This window comes from Physeter macrocephalus, chromosome 8 (assembly GCF_002837175.3).
Source record: "Physeter macrocephalus isolate SW-GA chromosome 8, ASM283717v5, whole genome shotgun sequence".
NCBI classification, from domain to species: domain Eukaryota; kingdom Metazoa; phylum Chordata; class Mammalia; order Artiodactyla; family Physeteridae; genus Physeter; species Physeter macrocephalus.
Window position 1 is genome coordinate 52,253,166 of NC_041221.1, and position 19,996 is coordinate 52,273,161.

Below are 19,996 nucleotides of genomic sequence, written 5' to 3' on the forward strand. Positions count from 1 at the left end.
ATCCCACATGCCGCGGAGCGGCTGGGCCCGTGAGCCATGGCCGCTGAGCCTGCGCGTCCGGAGCCTGTGCTCCGCAACGGGAGAGGCCACAGCAGTGAGAGGCCCGCGTACCGCAAAAAAAAAAAAATAATAATAATAATAATAAAATATTCTTTTTGCCTTTCCTTCTTTTTTATTGAGGTAAAATTGGTATAGAAGTTTCAGGTGTACAGCATTGATTCAACACATGTGTTCATTACAAAGTGATCATCCTCAAAATCTAGTTACCATCCATCACCGTATACTTGACCCCCATCACCCATTCCAACCAGCTCCCAACCCTCATCCCTTATGGTAAATACCAATCTGTTCTCTTGTTTGTTCAGTTTTTTTGTTTTAGTTTTTTTTGTGGGGGGGTTGGTTTGGGGTTTCTCTAGATTCCACATATAAGTGGAATCATATAGTTTTTGTCTTTTATCTTTCGATTTATTTCACTTAAGGTAATACCCTCAAGGTCCACATGTTGTCGCAAATGGCAGGTTTTCATTCTTTTTATGACTGAGTAGTATTCCATTGTGTATATATACCACATCTTCTTTTAAATTGAAGTACAGTTGATTTACAATATTATATTAGTTTCAGGTATACAACATAGTGATTCAGTATTTTTTTCAGATTATATTCCATTATAGGTTATTATAAGATAATGGCTATAATCCCTGTGCTATACAGTATATCTTTGTTGCTTATCTATTTTATACATAATAGTTTGTATATGTTAATCCCGCATCCCTAATTTGTCCCTCACTCTTCCCTCTCCCCTCTGGTAACCACAAGTTTGTTTTCTATATCTGTGAGTCTGTTTCTGTTTTTTTTTAAAATAAATTTATTTATTTTCTTTATTTTTTTAATTTTTGGCTGCGTTGGGTCTTTGTTGCTGTGCACAGTCTTTCTCTAGTTGTGGCATGCAGTATTGTGGTGGCTTCTCTTGTTGTGGAGCACAGGCTCTAGGCGCACAGGCTTCAGTAGTTGCAGCATGCGGGCTCAGTAGTTGTGGCTCGTGGGCTCTAGAGCACAGGCTCGGTAATTGTAGCACACGGGCTTAGTTGCTCCGCAGTATGTAGGATCTTCCCGGACTGGGGCTCGAACCCGTGACCCCTGCATTGGCAGGTAGATTCTTAACCACTGCGCCACCAGGGAAGCCCTCTGTTTCTGTTTTGCATACACATTCATTTGTATTATTTTTAGATGCCACATATAAGTGATATCATGCACTATTTGTCTTTCTCTGACTGGCTTATTTCACTAAGCATAATATTCTCTAGGTCCATCCATGTTGCTGCAAATGGCAAAATTTCATTCTTTTTATGGCTGAGCAATATTCCACTGTATATACTTACCACATCTTAATTCAGTCATCCTTTTTTAGGCACTTGGGTTGCTTCCATGTCTTGGATATTGTAAATAGGTGCATGTGTCTTTTTGAATTCATGCTTTCGTTTTTTCTGGATGTATACCCAGGAGTGGAAAGCTGGATCCTATGGTATTTCTATTTTTAGATTTTGAGGAATCTCCATACTGTTTTCCATAGTAGTTGCACCAACTTAGATTCCCACCAACAGTATATGAATGTTCCCTTTTCTCCACATTCTCTCCAACACTTGTCATTTACTGTCTTTTGGAGAATAGCCATTCTGACAGGTGGGAGATGATATTTCAGTGTGGTTTTGATGTGCATGTACCTGATAATTAGTGATGCTGAGCATCTTTCATGGGCCTTTTGGCCATCTGTGTGTCTTCTTCGGAAAAATGTCTGTTGAGGTCCTCTGCCCATTTTTCAATGAGGTTGTTTGCTTTTTTTGGAGTTTAAATCATATAAATTGAGTTGTATAACTTGAGTTAAAACCTTAAGAGGATGTAAGAGTTCTTTGTATATTTTGGATATTAACCCCTTGTCAAATATGTGATTAGATATATCTTCCCTCATTCAGTAGGTTGCCTTCTCAATTTGATGATAGTTTCTTTTGCTGTGCAGAAACTTTTTAGTTTGATGTAGTCCCATTAGTTTATTTTTGCTTTTGTGTACCCTGCCTGCCTTCGCTTCTTGAAATTATCCACTTCTAGACTTGAGGAAATAACTACATATAGTTACCTTGCTGTTCATATGCCCCATATTGAATTGCATGAATTAGCAATCATGTAAGAAATTTTGACATTGTGTACATTTGTGAAAATTCCTTTCCCTTACTTAAAAATTACACAAAAACATTTCTTTTAAAAAAACAATCTTTTTTGATAATAAAACCTAACAGCTTAAAAAAATTCTCTTTATACTGTGAGTCATTGCTTTGGCTGTTGGGAAGTACAAAGGGCAGACGTAGAGGTGGCTAATTCAAGTCAATTTAAAAAAATTTTTTAAGTAAAAAGAAAAGAAAAAATGGAGCACACAAACCCCATTACTAGAAATGGTTACAGGTAATGGCAGAAGCAATCTATTCCAGAACAGAGTTTTCTTTAACAATGTTATGGATGATCAAATACTGCAAAGACTCCAGCTTTCTACCAGCAAAGGGCACTTCTACAGTATTCAGCACTACTAGTCAGTTTTCCAACCAAAAACAACCTAAAATTGTATTTTTAGATATTGCTAATACATTATTTAATATTAAAGATACTCTAATATATTTATTAAAATACTGGGGTCTAGATGTATGTTATAATTTAAAATGTAAGGAATTATAAAGTGACAATAAGAACTTGCCTGATACAGTGTACCTGTCCTCATGGTCTAGGACAGTCCCAGTAATCAATCATTCCTATGAATACTCGTGCTACTTTGGATAGAGTACACTATGGCTTCCCATCAGTCTATGCCATATTTTGCTGTCAAATGAATTTTGTACCAAAATTTACACACCAAAGTGTAGGTTGCATAAAATTTTGGATTTTAGAATTGCTAAAGGAACTGTAGAACTGTACTCCAAATCCTGCTAGTGACTCCTGACAAGTGGGTTTATACACAAGTGTGTCTTTGCATGAATTCAAGGCCTATTTCATTTATTTGCCTAAGAGTTGAAGATTTGAAATGACTACTGAAAAAGTGAGGATGAAATTTAAAAGTGATTTCTTTATTTCCAGTTCTCACTGATTTCATTTCTCATATACACTCTTTAAGAAATAAAAGACAAAGTAGGAAATTAAAGTACATTAATAAAGACATAGCAGGGTCTACAACACACACCCATGTCATCGCATCCTCTTGTTATGAGCTGTATATTTCCCATGCTCAGGCCTCAATGGAAAAGTTCTCTTTGAATCTGAAAAAGTAAAATATCACCCTGTGGTCTAATAGATGGGTGAAAAGAATCTTTTTTGCATTCCCTGGGGACCGGCCAGGGTTACATACTGGTTGAGCCACAGCATCCAGGCTGCACAGGTGGCCCATGGAATCCTGGCAGGGAAAGGAGAGAAAGGGTGAGGTTGGGTGGGATGCCAGAAACCAGAGCGATGGGGTGAAGGGATTCCAGGAAACCGCTCCCGAGGCAGGGGGTCCCCACCTTCAGACTCCTGTGAGATTAATCCCAGTGAAGGATTTTGCCCCCAGAGAAATCACAGCAGTTGAGAAATTCTCAGTATAATTGTATTAACATTTATTAAGCACTTACACTTTGCCTGCCATTGTTCTCTCAGGCCCCATTTCAAACCCCGGATTGGGTGGACGCTCTAGTTCAACTCCGAATGGTAATGAGAAGTCAGGCGCCTTGGGAAGTCGCCCGGTTGGAGTTAGGAAGTGACGTGAGCCTGACCCCTCCAGAATCTGGCCGCAGAAACGCCCCACCGCAAAAGACAACCCCTAGTTTTCTCTTGTCCGGGGCCCCAGCGCTTCGGCTGCAGGTCAGCCCTGAGGTGGGGGCTGGGAGTGGGCTTTGGGGCGAGTCAGGAAGAAGGGACACGCCCAGGAGAGTGCCTGAGGGAGACGGAAGCTCTGCGCTCCCCGAAGCCAATGCTTCTAGATGCGTTTGGAGCGGCGACAGGCGCTGGGGGCCGTGGAGCAACGTGAAGGTGACCGGACGGCCCCACAGATGGGCTGGAAGGGCCACGGCGAGGGCGCAGGAGCGTTCATCGGGCGGAGTGGAGTTCTCAGGGCTGCTGGCCGCTCTTTGCCGGATGTCTCGGAGCCCAGCACGTGTGACCCAGTTTGGCAACGCCTATGCTGGACCCCTGGCCGCCCAGTGTGCCCAAGAGACCCCACCGGCCTCCCGCCGCCCAGCAAATCAGGGGACTGAGGGTCCCTGGTGAGAACGGGCACCGGCCACCCCGCCCCTGCGTCGGGTCCTCCCCCCAAAGCCAAAGTAAGAGAGAGAAAGGCGTTGGAATTTGGTATAATTTATTAAGTAAGCGAAAGAAAACTTCACAAATGTCTATGAAGACGAATTCTTCCATGATTGCTAAACGGAGAGGTGTTACTGGAATAGGTGTTACTGGAATAACAGCCGCCGCAAGGGGCCATCCAATGAAGGGTCTCAGCGGAGATGAGGGCTCCTGGGTCCAAAGGCGGCGGGAGAGGCCACCCAGGGTCTTTCTGGTCACGGGGCCCGATGCCGCAAGACCCGCCCAGGGAAGCTTTGCGGGTGGGCGGCGGCCCCACCTCCTGAGGGCGACTGTGGCTCCGGGCGGGTCGCGGGCGTCGTGTCCGGGGCGGGCGGCCCAGCGCCCAGCCTGCAGGTGCTCTGCGCTCGATGTCCGTGTTTCGGGCAGTGTGGGTGCAGACGCCCGCAGGCGGTAGAAAGTTGTGCCCCACTGAAGTCCTCGTCGTCCCCAGAGAGTTGGCCCAGCGTAGGATAGAAAGGGAGCTGCCATTCCTCAGGGTCCGCTAAGCTCAAGATTTGCAGCATCTCTGGTTCCTGGGACTCCTCTGCGGAATCCCAGGCCTCGCGCACGCAGCGCGGAAAGTTGGGCTCCATCGCTTCAGCCCCTGCGAGGAGGAGAACTTTTCAGGGATCCCTTCCTTGCGAATTTATACTTTCCCGTCCAACTTTTTAGCTGTCCAATCGGAGGATATTAGGATGGGTGGTGCTGTTTTGTCAGGTTTCAGATTGCTTCAGAAGGCGGGCCCTGAGGAGATTAGGGGAAAATCCAATCATCTTGGATGGAGTTATTCGAAGTTGAATCGATTTTGTTGATTTGATAGAATTAAATTTTTTGTTGTTGTTTGGTTTTTTAAAAAAGAATTACAGGTACAGAGACTCTGCCAAGACGAGCTCTTTGGAAGGTTACTGTTTTATGCAGTACACTTTTAGTTAACTGTATGTCCATTGATTCTCAGGGCCCTTCTGCTTGGAAAGTACCATCAGATTTTACCCAGATGATCAGAATGAGAAGTTGGCCATCTTTGCATGAAATCACGCTGCTGGTCAGACTGACACTCTGATCTTCAATTCTAAGTTAAAATTGCTTCAGACTTTCAGCCAACATGGAGGAGGGGAGGGCTCAAAGTCTAGAGATCTAGATGCAGACTGTTTGGGTACAAGTTCTGTCTATTATTTCTATATGACTCAGCTAGTTACCTAACCTCTCTTATCCTCATGTTTTTACCTGGATGGTAGCTAAAATTTAACGTTTTACAAGGTAACTTTAATGATTAAATTCAATAACAAAGGTCATGTAATTAGATATTCCCAGGCAGAAAATAAGTTGTTCAATTACAATTATTATTATTTTCATTGTCATTTTTAGTGATAAGATCATGGATATTAAACATAACATCAATGAATAACAAACTCAAAATGTTGTCTTTTTGTGTGTGTTTAATCTGAATGGATTGCTTTTTCCTTCTTGTGTCAGATCTCTAGTGAAATCGTATTCCCTTACATCCTTCCTGAGATGTTTCAGACATTCTGTTCGCAAACATGTCAGTGCCTCTAAGCCTAGACTTCCTTGATCAGTCATTCATCTTCAATGTAACAAAGTCAGTTAAATTCAGAGTTGTTTTTTTTTATTTTATTATTTATTTATTTTTGGCTGTGTTGGGTCTTCGTTTCTGTGCGAGGGCTTTCTCTAGTTGCAGAGAGCGGGGGCCACTCTTCATCGCAGTGCGTGGGCCTCTCACTGTCGCGGCCTCTCTTGTTGCGGAGCACAGGCTCCAGATGCGCAGGCTCGGTAGTCGTGGCTCACGGGCCCAGTTGCTCTGCGGCATGTGGGATCTTCCCAGACCAGGGCTCGAACCCGTGTCCCCTGCATTGGCAGGCAGACTCCCAACCACTGCGCCACCAGGGAAGCCCTAAATTCATAGTTTTTAACAAGCATGTTTTGACAGCCTGCCACGGGCAAGCTGCTGTGATGGTGCTGCACATACAGAGTTGTAGAACTGGGTCCGGCTTTGGCAGAGCTGAATTTTAAGGGGAGAGCAAAGTCACAGTTAAGAGACCATGAGGACACAGCTAAAACTTGTTCCTTATGGAAGGTGATTCTCTGCCAGGAAGGAAAACTCTAACGTTTAAGATGACTCCCACCAAAGCCAGTGTTTTGCATGAGCTGAGATAAAAAGAAATGGTATCAATAAAAATGAGAAATAAGGGGGCTTCCCTGGTGGCGCAGTGGTTAAGAATCTACCTGCCAATGCAGGGGACATGGGCTCGAGCCCTGGTCCGGGAAGATCCCATGTGCCGTGGAGCAACTAAGCCGGTGCACCACAACTACAGAGCCCGCGCTCTAGAGCACGCGAGCCACAACTACTGAGCCCACGTGCCACAACTACTGAAGCCCGTGTGCCTAGAGCCCGTGCTCCGCAACAAGAGAAGCCACTACAATGAGAAGCCCGCGCACCACAACGAAGAGTAGCCCCTGCTTGCCGCAACTAGAGAAAACCTGCGCACAGCAACGAAGACCAAATGCAGCCAAAGTTAATTAATTAATTAATTAATTATTTTTAAAAAGAGAGAAATAAGGAAACAGAGAAAAGAGGGAAGAGAATCAAAACCAAAAATGAGAAATAAGGAAATAAAGAAGATGAAAGTATAGACAATGCAAGAGGCAGAGAGTTGGAAGTTCTGGTCAAGGCAGCCAATAGTGGTAAGTTGAAGGGGTTCAGTAGACCAGCATGCAATGGCTGTAACTGACTTGGGGGAATCTAATAAAGATATTCAAGACACAAAGCTCTGCTTGGCCGGGTTTAAGGGAAGGACAACAACACTGTTTCCTCTGAAGGCTCAACATGGCTCTAATAGGCTCTGGTGGTGTAGAACCTTCTCAGAAAGTTGTTTGAACACCAGTGACATTTGGTTTTCCCCACAGAGGTTAGGAGCAGCTAGCGTGTGTTATACATGCAGCAGAAAGAAGCCACTACAGTGATAACCAGCAATGTGGTCAGACTGCAGATGATTAATATCAGTCACCAACGAAGTGGGGAACCACTGATTTCAGATAAAGTCTACCCATTACATGTAGTTGGGCTGTCTTAATACTCCTTTTAATCTGTAGAATTTCCCCAACTCTTCTATTTTTTTTCCTTTTTATTTTTTGAAGAAAAGGGTATGTCAAGTACAATGTCTCACCTATTTTTTTAAAGTTTCATTCATAAACAACCTTTCTGAGCATCAAAAATAGGAAAGTTCCACCGACCGTATAGACCAGCACGGAGCAAACTCATCCTTCAATACTGGGCACGTGAAATAGCAAGATATCTACCAGGTAGCTATTTTCTCAAGACAGGAATGAGGTGATTTCAAGAAGGGAAGGCAGAAAGAGTATTTTATAGATTCCACAAATAATCATTGAAATGGATGTGAAATAAAGTAGATGGATTTTAGAATAAAATAAGTCCATTTCTTTTTCCACCTATACCAAAAATAAGTTTTGGTCTGTTGTTAGGGAAAAGGGTGTCATGAAAGAATATAGATAGATCTGTGAGAAGAGTTAACAAGGACATTTGTAGGCAGGGATTGCCTTCTGGTGAGAGAGTCAGGGACGGTCTTAGTGTGAGGCAAATATTCCCAGGGATCCTAACTATATGGTTCAAAAAGTGGGTTCCTTTTCCTGCAGGTTGGGATTCCAGTTTTGGGGTGAGGAGGTCTTGCCTATGGATTGTCTTCTTATTGCTAATCTTTTTGCTTTTGAGAAAGAAGTGAAACAAAATGCAGCCTCCTAAGAGGAAAAACCACAGTGCTATCTCTCAGCCCTAGCAGCACAATTAGGTGACAGCTACGGGTCCACATTTTTTAAGGGAGAACTGTGGTCTGGAGAGTCTGGGAAACCTGGTTGGCACTGTTTATCGCACAGGGTCAGTAAACATTCTGATTCTCCTTGGAACCATTATTGTGCCCTGCAAGGAAACTAATTCTAAAGAGGTTCATTTTCTATAGTAGGTCATAAGGTACTCTCAGTAATGATAACTTTAAAAAAATTCAATATTTAGTTTAAATTTTTCCCTTCTGCTGTGTAATTTCCTTCAGTTATCCCAATCCTTCAATAAAAACTGGTACAGGCAGTCAACCTTGTGTCATGATACTTGGTGGGATTAAAGAATGGGCACTAGAGGAAATGCATCCTGAAACAGCAACCTTTTTCTGGAACCAGTGCACAGACAGCAGTGTGCTATTGGTGACCGTGTCCTGGCATCCAGGGGGAGACCGGCAGTGATGCAAAGTTTTCTTATAGAGGAGCTGGGAATATCCGGGTGGACTGCAGTGGGGACCATGTGGCTGTATGTCAATCCAGGAAGAGACGTGACAAAATCCCTTTACACATAGACTTGAGACAGGTAACGAGAAATTGGGAGGCAACTTGATGCTTGACGTACATATTATGATCGACTCTAAGTCTCAGTTGCAAGTTCCCAAGGTAGGCCCACTTGTGGAAGGACCTGCAGCAGAGCGTTTACATAGGCAAGGCTCTGGAAACCCTGCCCTCTCTCAGCCTAATGCGTGGCTGTGCCTTAGTGCTTTCCCTTCCAACTTGCTTAGAACCACCCTTAGTTGCTACAGTCACAACCTGTCCAGGGCTCAGCCTGGTACATTCAGCCTCTGGGTATCTTTTCAAAGTCATGCCTTCCGTTTTACCTCCAAGAGCAGCATAGTTTGGAACTGTGCAAATATGACTATCATTTATTTTTAATCTTATATTGGAAAATCTCCTGTTAACCACAATTTCTGGCTTGTAGAAGTGGAAATCTGGGTCAAGAGTATTCATATATATTTTTTGGAGATTTATTTATTTATTTATTTATTTATTTATTTAGGCTGCGCTGGGTCTTCATTTTGGTGTGCAGGCTCTTGATTGGTGTGTGCAGGTTTCCCTAGTCGCAGCGAGCGGGCTTAGTTGTAGCATGTGGGATCTTAGTTCCCTGACCAGGGATCGAACCTGGGGGCCCCCTGCATTGGGAGCTCAGAGTCTTAACCACTGGACCACCAGGGAAGTCCCCAAGGGTATTCATATTGAAATGCTTAATGCATATTGTCATGTTGGCTTTCCAAAGATCCTTTCAAATTCATTTCTCAAAAGCTGCATTGGGGAGTTACTACTTTACTAATATTAGAACAAACTGGAAAGATTAATACAGACCACTGTGGTAGTCAAAGTTATATGTCATGGTTTCACTTTACATTTCTTCGATCTTAAGGAGCCCTGGACCGGGTCCCAGCTCCCCTTTCAGCCACAGAACCCCCTATACCGCCTCCAGGCCTGACGCTACCCACCCAAATCAATCCACAGGCAGAGAATAAGAAGGCACGTTTTAATCATTGCTCATAATTGGAATCAACATAAGAAGGATGATGGCTGAGTACAACTGCAGGAAAGCTCCTTAAGATAGTAAGGATTCCCTGAAGAGAGATTTCTAATTGAGAGAGCTGTCAGTAATCCAGGAAAGGAGGGACAAACAAGGACTGGTGTGCCCCACAGAGTCCTCCAGGCTCATCCCAGAGCAAGGCGGGGCCCAGGGGAGAGGTCCAGCCAGGCAGAAGGAGGCCTCCACCGGGGTGATTCAGGCTCCAGGCCAGCGCATGGGTTGAAGGGGCGCCGTGGGCCGGACAGAAGGCTGCGACTCCTTTCCTTGCCGACTTGCACAGGGTTTCAAGCCTCCACAGGGTTTCCGCAGCTTCGGGGTTGGGGATGGGGATCGTCCTGGGCTCCTGGAGGCCATCTGGCCGCGTGTCTGTCGGCCTCCGCTGCTGCGGGTATCTCCTGGCTGTTCAGGCGCGATTGTGCCCCGCGGTGTGTGGCTTCGGCCTCTTCTTGACGGGACTGTCGCTCCACCCCGGGGTAGCCGTCGGCTCCTGGGCTTGTGGGTCTCGCCGGCGTTTGTGGCCGCTCTCCGCCTGGGGACCGTCTGCGTGTCCGGGGCAAGCGCGCCGCGGCAGCCCACACGCGCAGTAGTGCGCGTCCTCGCAGAACTGGGGGCTTTGGCAGGAGGGGCGGCTCAGCGCAGGGAAGTTATCCAGAGCCCAGGCCCAGGCCTGTTCTCGGTTGAGGCCCGGTGGCATGTGGGGCTCTGGATGCGCCCTCCTCCAGGACAGCTCTTCCCAGGTGTAGTATGCGTGCGGTTCCATGGCTTCAGCCTCCTCCCAGGCCAGACGCGTAGCGGGTCTCAGCAAAGGGGTGAATGATTCAGCCCCATGCCGAGTGTGCCTTTTATAGGGTCTGTGTAGCACAGGCGATCGGAAACTCACGTCCAGATAAGTGGGGAGAGACACTCATTTGCCTTGCAAATTGCCTGGGAGCCTCGCGAGATAAGGAGAAAACTGCATCTTGCTGGGAGGGGTTTGGAAATTCCGAGTGGTTTTGCTGATTGAGTTAAAGGAGGGGGGGGGGTGGGAGGAGAGGAAGGTCCCTGGGGAGAGAGGTCCAGTCCTGGTCTTTTCCATTCACTGGGGAAAAAAACTCTCTACTCGTCAGGCAAGGCTGACAAATGTCTAGTAATTTCGCATATTAGAGAGGATTGCCTGGTTTCAGAGTTGAGACTCCGCGATGATAGATTCTTGCCAGGACACAAAGCTAGTTTGGGCATTAGCTGGATCTAGGTTCCAGGTCTTCATGCAGGCATATTAGGAAGGGAAACAAGTAAAGGAGAGATCAGTTTGCCTGCTTAGAATTGCAATATTCTTATTTTTTTTCTTCACTAGAAGATCTGAATCAAAGGGAGACGTCATATATACCGTGCTTTTCATACCTAATTCACAAATGCATTGAGTTAATGCCACATTTTCAAGATTTTTTCCTTTCTTTTTCTTTTTTCCTTTTTTTTGTTATTTGCAGAAGTCCTGTGCTTTTTTATGTAATTGTGTTCATTCTCTTATTAGCAGCTCCTCTTTCTCTCTGCTCTCCCTACTTCTATTGCAATTCTTGCCATTAGAAGCTATTTTCTATGTGTGTTTTTGTATCAGACTTATCATATGTGACATACTTTTGTGTACATATGTCTTCAATTCATGTAAGGTTATCAGTTTATTATAAACTAATAACTTAGTTTATTATTTTTCATTCATTTGCATGTTTCTAAGATTGTTATCTGTACATTTCATCTATTGCTTCCAATGCTGCCATGTTAACCTCTGGTGAACCCCTGACACATTTGGCCTATCTGCTGTCCCACAGTGGACAAGCACATTGCCTGTTACCCACCTTCATCACATATGATAGAACCCTCGTGAGAGAACTTCTCTAGGATATATATCCATAAGCAGAATTATGTCATTAAAATGCACACACCTAAGTTTATTGAGTATTGCCATATTATTCTTCAGGATGCATGTGACATTGACCCTCCAACAATAATGCGTGAGAATAACGGGATGCACACATTCCCGCAAATATTTGGAATGACCACAGTCTTTTAACATTTCCCAGGGGATTCGTGAATCTGAAAAGAGCAGCTCTGGTGCTGGTGGTAATTTCAGTGTTTTTTGGTTTCTGACAGTGTCTATCTTTGGGATAGACTTTGTGGCTGTTTGGTTCTGGGAGCCATTCCTGAAGTTCAGGCAAAAATCTGTCTTCGTTATTCCATTAAATTTCAAGTTTTTTTTTCAGTGTAATCATTTTATTAACAAAAGGAACCTATGGTGTTCAGACCAGAGTACAAAATACAATCTTTATTTTTTTCCCTGTGGGTTAAATCCTCCCGGACCGGGGCACGAACCCGTGTCCCCTGCATCGGCAGGCGGACTCCCAACCACTGCGCCACCAGGGAAGCCCCTTGTGGGTTAAACTGTTACATTTTTATAATAAAAATAAAAAGCTTTCATAGTTAACTTATGGAAAACATAACCCCTGCCTACTGAGTTTCTTATCGTGCAAAACAAAAACATGAAAGTAAAATTCTGCTCATGGAAGGATTCTGTGTGCCAAAAGATGCACATTCTCAGTTTCAAAATTTTTGCATCAAAAAGAAAATTCTAAGGCCACGGTTTCTTTGCAAACTAAACAAGAGGAGAATAAACAAGCAAATAGCAGCTAAAATTTTATCTTCATTCCCAAGTATTCTCTGTTCTAATGTAGAGTCTTCAACATTCATCAAATAATTTCTTGATTACAAAAAGATATACGGTTTCAACCTACTTCTTAAGGTCAGATATACCAATATCAATTCAATAAGGCAAATCATACCTTTCAGCTATTCTCTTAAGTGCTACAAAATCAGCTTTGTTTTAATTTGGTGGGTGCACTTCATGATTTCTTTTAAAAAGGTGACAAAACAATCCTAGTGAAAGATTCCAGTAAGCAGTTACTTTTCTACATGCAACCAGACAAAGTTTCTCTTCCTCCATACCATTTTGTTTTGTTTATTTCACTTTCTTTTGGCATCATGTAGATAGACAACGTCTTGACAAAATGTATAAACTACAACTCAGAGGTCAAGAAATAGCTGAAGATGATCTTTGTTTAAAGTAAAAATAAAACAGTTCAGACAGCACATAACTACAAACACACAAAAGCGAAGCAAAATAAAAGATCACCAAAAAACCAAAGCAGGGAATAAAAATTTGTGACAATTTCAGTACCACAATTATTGGTAAAACAGTTTGCACTGTGATTTTCAACAGTGGCTTACAATGAAAGAACAGCTTAAGATGCTTACATGATTACAAAGAAGAGAGGTATATCCAGAAGGGTGAAAAGCATACATTTACCTAATGTTTGTATAAAAATCCCTGATCAAATGTCCAACTAATTTTTACATACAAAATTTAATTTAACCTTAGAACTTTTCTATTTCTAACTGAATATACTGACTGAAAGAAAAGCTAATCATTCGGTTGAATGAAGTACAGTATTCTGCATGGGAAGTACCAGGGTTTCTAGATCAAACACTTAGGACATGGAGAAAACCAAAGTACTGGGCTGGTCCAAAATCTCTATCATGGGAATCCCTACCGTCCTTCTACTTAGTGTCCAGAAATGCTCTCAGCTCACAAAACCAATAGATTAAAGTAAAAACAAGTGAACATGTGACCGTGACTAGGTGGAGAGAGGGGGACAGTAAAAACACTGCTCAGACTTTAAGCAGCAACACAATATTGTTGGTCTGAATATCCTTTGGTTAAATGGTAATAAAATATTGCACCAAAACAATAAAAAAAATCACAGTTTGAACAGAATTACTAAAGAACTGGAATAACAATGTACAACACAGTGACTGTCATCAGTAGACTTAAGTCTCTTGACAGAAATTGAGCTTATGACTTTTTTTAACATGGTAATTTTGCCTTCTTGGTTTTGTATTTATTTTGAAATACCCTTTGGTATACGCATAATAACTTTCATCTAGTGCTAACCTTATAGATTTTGCCCTTGGTCCAGTTTCAGGTTTAGGGATAGGAGAGATGACATTGCTACTGCAAATGAGCAGAAACTCCAAAGAAGACTTCTCAGGCCTGGAGTTTTATTTTTATAATTATTATTTTTTTTAAACAGTTGATTTTTTTTATGTTGGGGGTAGGAGTTTATTAATTAATTTATTTATTTTTGCTGTGTTGGGTCTTCGTTTCTGTGCGAGGGCTTCCTCTAGTTGTGGCAAGCGGGGGCCACTCTTCATCGCGGTGCGCGGGCCTCCCACTATCGCGGCCTCTCTTGTTGCGGAGCACAGGCTCCAGACGCGCAGGCTCAGTAGTAGTGGCTCACGGGCCTAGTTGCTCCGTGGCATGTGGGATCCTCCCAGACCAGGGCTCGAACCCGTGTCCCCTGCATTAGCAGGCAGATTCTCAACCACTGCACCACCAGGGAAGCCCCAGGCCTGGAGTTTTAAACCGTATCTGATTCTGATAACCCCACTAGAGGTAGGGAAGAAAAGGCCTTTCCCCACCCCTGTGCAGTTATCAAGGCATTCTAAGGAGGCAAGCTTTTTTTTTTTTTAACCTCTTCTTTTTCTAATCTGCTTCTAGGTAAATAAGACATGAGGAAAATCAAACGCGTACCCTACTAACGTACTGAAAGGGAATAAAAAGTGAAACCTTCAACCTTCAAAGTACTGAAAGGGAATAAAAAGTGTAACCTTTCCCCTTTCAACTGACAAGCCTTTCAAGGAACTCTTTCTTGGTTTCATAATACCATATAGCCAATTTATAAACTACCTCTTAAACTACAATTAAAAGAGTGAAAACTGTATTACTTCATTAGAACCTCATAAGACCATGACCTTAGAAAAGGATTCTTTTAAGGACTTCAGTCCTATGGAATATGAAGATCCTGACACCGGAGGGTGTCGCTTTGTAGAGTGGGCCCCTTTCCTTTCCATGTACATACTACTGTGTGCTGCAATTTCTCCAAAATCGAGTCTCCTCCCAGTGTGTCCCTACCACCTTAAAGCTGAGGATACATCTGTGCCACTTCGAGAAACCTTTGTAAAGATATTCTCGCATAGTGTTTCCACTATTTACAGGCACTTTCTCTTGGGCCAGCACAGGCATCCGTCCACTTACTCTGTCACCATCGGGACTTCCATTACATTCTGTGACTTTTCACATCTTCGTCCCATTGTTCAAAGGGGACACAAGACCACATCACAAACTTGTGCAACAATCCTGTTGGCCCACTGGAAAGTTCACTCTTGCTTTAATTTCTATCACCTCAGCCTTGACGTTCATTTATGTTCTTAAGCTCATCTTCCCTCCGTCTTCCCCAGAAAGGCAGGGGGGAAGAACTGACATTCTGATTTGATGATGAACACAGTGATTTCTGAAATATGTTCAGAGAATGAAGGAAACAGGCTGGGTCTCTTCTATGTCGCTAGGATGTGGATCAACCTCTGAATACAGAGGCAGAGGCTGAAATCTGAATTCCTGAGCGCAGGCAAACAGAGGACAGCATGACTCGCCCTCCCAGTTAGGGGGTTGAGGGTAAGGAGGAATGTGTCTAGAGAATTCTTCCTCAGATACCATGTCTGCGCAGTTTGGTGGTGCTTCAGGCTGTTCTCGCAGAGTCAGTGTCAACCAGCTCATATCCGTAATGAGCTGGCTGGCAATGCTGGAGTTCCTGCTGCCAAAACCATTGTACGGGACCGTGCCAGGCACCAAGGGCAGCTCAAGCATCGATTTTTTTAGCAGCAGGAATGTGCATATTCACAGCTAAGGAGTAGTCCACCGGGATGATGCAGCGCGGCATCCCGGTAGCGATCTTGAGGGTCTTCCCGTTCCAGGTGCCGGTGCCCCCGGAGGGGATGTGGTTCCTGCGCACGTTGGCCAGGTACGTCTGCGTCTGGAAAATGGCAGCTTTGGGAACAATCAGACGAGAGGAACAATTCCCTACTTCTGCATAGATTGGAGTAGCTTCTCCATTACAGTATCGCTTTCTTTCAGTTTTGGCACTCAGCGAGACTGGACCAGAAGTGAAAAACCAACAGCCAACCATCTTCTGTTGAGTTTTCATTACAGGGGTTAGTAATGCTGGTGGGTTGACATCGATGTGACTGACGACCTGGAGTTCCCGCTTAACACTCTGATCAGGTCGTTCCAAAACCGTTCTCACACAGTACTGAACACTTCCATATCTCCAGGTGAATGAGGTTACCAAAGGTTCCGATGGACGTTGAAAGCTGAATGGGAATTCGTGTTTTCCAGGCTGTAGTAAGAGGATGCTTTCACCGGCCGGGGGCTCGCGCAGGTTCAGGCGCGCGGTCAGGTTCTCCGTCCCCGAGGCGGCGGCGGGGTCCGCGGCGCCGGCGCTCCGGCCCCAGGCGGTCGTGGCGCGGCCCTGGGCCTCCAGGCGCTGCGCGCGCAGAGTCACCGGCTCGGCAGCCTCCAGCAGCACGTGCCCAGCCACAGCCTCGCCGCTTGAGTCGCAGCCCTTGCGCCTGTCCTCGAACAGCGGCCCTCGGAGCCCACCCCCGCCACGGACCCCGCCTCGCCGTCCATCCTACCGGGCGACGCTGCCGCGCCAAGGAGGTCGGCACCCGCGCGGAGCCGGGGTCGTGAGCAGAGCGGCGCCGCTGTCACAGGCGCCACCCGCGCGCCAAGGGCCACCGCGGCCGCTGTGCGGGGCCCGGTGGAGGCCCCACAAGTTATTTTTTTATCCCCTAATAAATTATTTTATGCTCCTAAAAACCCCAAAAGGAAATACAACAGGGACGTCACAGTCAACATTATATTTACTTATTACAATCTTTTTCTTTTAGAATCTTAGAAGAATGAATCCAGATGTCCTTAATAACATATGTAAATGTTCACATTCTTCTTTTGCTCTTCAGGATGTTTTGAGAATGTTTGTTTTATATTCATCATGGTTTTTAGATGACACCATAAGGTTAAAAGATGAAAATTCTCCCTCAATATTTTATCTTGAAGTTTTACATCTTTCCTTTCTTACATGTCCTTCACGAATTAAATAAACCATTCTAATAAAGACATTTGAATGTCTTTTGTATGTGTTAACCTTTTTAACCCAGAGCTCCTGGGACTCGAGCAAGGAGCTTCTCTAATCCCTGCTGGGCATTGAAGTAGCCCAGAGACTGGGGCATCTGGAGTCTCGTGGTGAGGGCTAGAGTGAGTGTGGAGGGTTGAAAGAAGCCTGAAACTAAAGACCAAAGTGCAGCTCCTTAGCTAGACCAAGAGGGAAAATTATCTGCGAGAAAGACTTCATGCTTAATCTGGTTCCTTCCTCATCCTAATCACACTCCCAAGACTTAAAGGCTGACTTTGCTTAAGACCAAGAAATAGAGTTCCTTTGCCATTAGCCTTCTGGAAACACTTCACCCTGTCCACTGCCCGCCATAGGGAGGGAAAGTTTTTCTCTAAGTCCATGCTAGTCTCACCTAAGGGTCACTAAGGATGAGAGTTTCTCCTTATCATTCTCCAGCCCAGTTATTTGAAACAAACCATTAAACAGCAGGGCACATGCAATAGAGCTCACAGAGGGAAAGATGTCACTTAGGATACCAAATGTCATGGAGTGTCACTTTCAAGAGGAGATTTTAAACACCATGACTGTGTCCTGCTGGCACTGCCTGTCTGGCTCTTCTCTCCTGCTTGCTTTACTGAAGCAGGATAACTTGTGGCTCCCTGCCCCCCTGTAGAGGCCCACTTGGCAAGGAACTCAGGGTAGCTCCTAAACTGTGTCAGCAAGGAACTTAATCCCACACAGGTAAAATTCATTTGTCCAGTTTTGTTGAAAGCAAAATACCAATCATCTTGCATAAATTTCTTTTTTTAAGTTTATTTAACGAGGTTCACATTCCTACAAATGAAAAAATACAGAAATTAAAACAATAGCATGTATCTTTCATCTTGTTATACAAATTCAGAAGACATTGTACATTGATTTTACCAATGATCTTCACATTGCAGGGTAATACGCATTTCATAAACTGCCAATTGGACTGTACTTAGAGAGGGACTCAGCGCAAATCTCGGGGCTCCTGGCAGCCCTGGGTCTTCCGGGCCACTGCGCGTCGGATCCGCTGCCACCAGCCTTGGGACGTGCGGCGGGTCCCGGGGGCAGGAGCCGGACGACGCTCCGTAGGGTCCCCGCCATCAGCGTTCTCGGGCTCCGCTCGTCCGTCCGGGAAGCGGTGCCACCCGCCGAGGGAGGCTGAGGGGGCGGCGGCCGCCCCTCCTGGGGCGCCTCTGGGTCCGGGTGGGTCGCGGGCGTCTGGTCCGGGGCAGGTGGCTCTGCGTCCCGTCGCGAGGGCTTCGGCCTCCAGCAAAGTGTCCGTTTCGCGAACGGTCCCAGCGCAGAAGCCCGCCGCAGGGACTGGAAAGCATTTCCCAGTCGAAGTCTGGGTCTTCCCAGGAGAGCTCGCACGGGGCGGGGTAGAAAGGGAGCGTCCAGGGCGCAGAGTCGGCTGAGCTCGGGGCTGGCGGCGTCGGGGGCCCCGGCGCTCACAGCCGGGCAAGGGCTGCGCCATCGCGTGGGTCTCACACCGGGCGATACCGAGTGTCTGGGATTCGGAAGCCCCCCAGCCCGCGAGTTTTTATGCGCTTCTGGCCTCCTGGCCAGATAGGGGGAGTTTGGGTGGTGACATTAATCCTGCAGGATAATTGCATCAGAAGACCTGATAATATTAATACAAAAACCAATCATCTTGGATAAAATAATTCAGGGTCAAATCTCTTCATGATAGATGGGATTAGGGTTGAAAAGAAAGAGTACTAGTACACCCTAGGGGGAAAAAACTGTTTGGGGGGACAATGGGGTGCAGAAGGCCCCAAATCATACTGCTAGTGTTGGAACAGACTTGGAAACCCAGATCTCCAAGCAAAGGAATGCCTGTAGGGGTGGGGGAATGCCAAAGGAAGATTTGTGATGTAAAGGAGGGCCAAGGGTGGTGACCTAATTCTCAAATTGGACTTTCTGACTTTCCCAGTTTTGTCCTCTCCTAGTGAATTGCTCAATTCAAAGAACTTCAAATTGTGTTTGGACCAGAGTCACGACAAGAAGCTCCAGAAACTGAACTGCTTGGGTGCAGGGGCAGTTCCACCCCTCTCTGGATGAGTGACCCTCAGCAGATTATCTCCTGTCTCTAGGCCTCCTTTTGTCACCTCTGAAATGGAAAGCAAAGAAACAAGGCAGCTTTCATGAATGCATTCAATAATAAAAATGAATATTTAGGACTACCTGGAGAAATTAACGTGCTCAAGTATTATTATCAATATCATCATGGATAGAATGATAATTTAATGAGAACAAATGTTAAACACTGCCTTTTGAGGGGAGGTTTTTTCCCTCTAAATGGATTTTTTTCCTTAACATAACATATCCATGGTGTATTGCATTGTAATATATCCTTCTTCATCTGTGTCAACCTGTTGACAAAAGCATCAGTGGCTACATTATTGATGTCCTTGACTAGACATTTATTTTACTGTGATAAAGTATAGTCATTCCCAACACTTAGGAAGCACATTTTGATGTCCTTCCATGTTCCAGGTGCTGTGATTGGAGCCACACACAGAGATGAAAATCTGGCTACAGCTTTCAGTCCTTACATCTTAATGAGAGAGCAAAGCGGCAGTCAAGAGACCATTCAGAATACAGCCAAGTCCATGAGCATTGCCATAGCTGATTTGCTGACCAGAAAGAAACGTTCTAAATGCGATGCCTCCCTTCAAAGCCAGAGTTTTATTGTTTTTTTTTTTTAACATCTTTACCGGAGTATAACTGTTTTACAATGGTGTGTTAGTTTCTGCTTTACAACAAAGTGAATCAGTTATACATATACATATATCCCCATATCTCTTCCCTCTTGCATCTCCCTCCCTCCCACCCTCCCTATCCCACCCCTCTCATGGTCACAAAGCACAGAGGTGATCTCCCTGTGCTATGCGGCAGCTTCCCACTAGCTATCTAATTTACATTTGGTAGTGCATATATGTCCCTGCCACTCTCTCACTTCGTCACAGCTTACCCTTTCCCCTCCCCATGTCCTCAAGTCCATGCTCTAGTAGGTCTGTGTTTTATTCCTGTCCTACCACTAATCTCTTCATGACATTTTTTTTTCTTAGATTCCATATATATGTGTTAGCATACGGTATTTGTTTTTCTCCTTCTGACTTACTTCACTATGTATGACAGACTCCAGGTCTATTCAGCTCAT

At 44.9% G+C, this 19,996-nt stretch overlaps 1 protein-coding gene across 1 annotated transcript; it reads right to left on the minus strand.

Moving 5' to 3' along the window:
- Nucleotides 1–15,155: 15,155 nt before the first annotated feature.
- On the minus strand, nt 15,156–16,319 carry LOC102995882 (arrestin domain-containing protein 4-like). Its single transcript, XM_055086360.1, is given in 3 exon segments — nt 15,156–15,497; nt 15,499–16,271; nt 16,274–16,319. Coding segments are annotated over 3 exon segments (1,161 nt in total).
- Nucleotides 16,320–19,996: the final 3,677 nt, after the last annotated feature.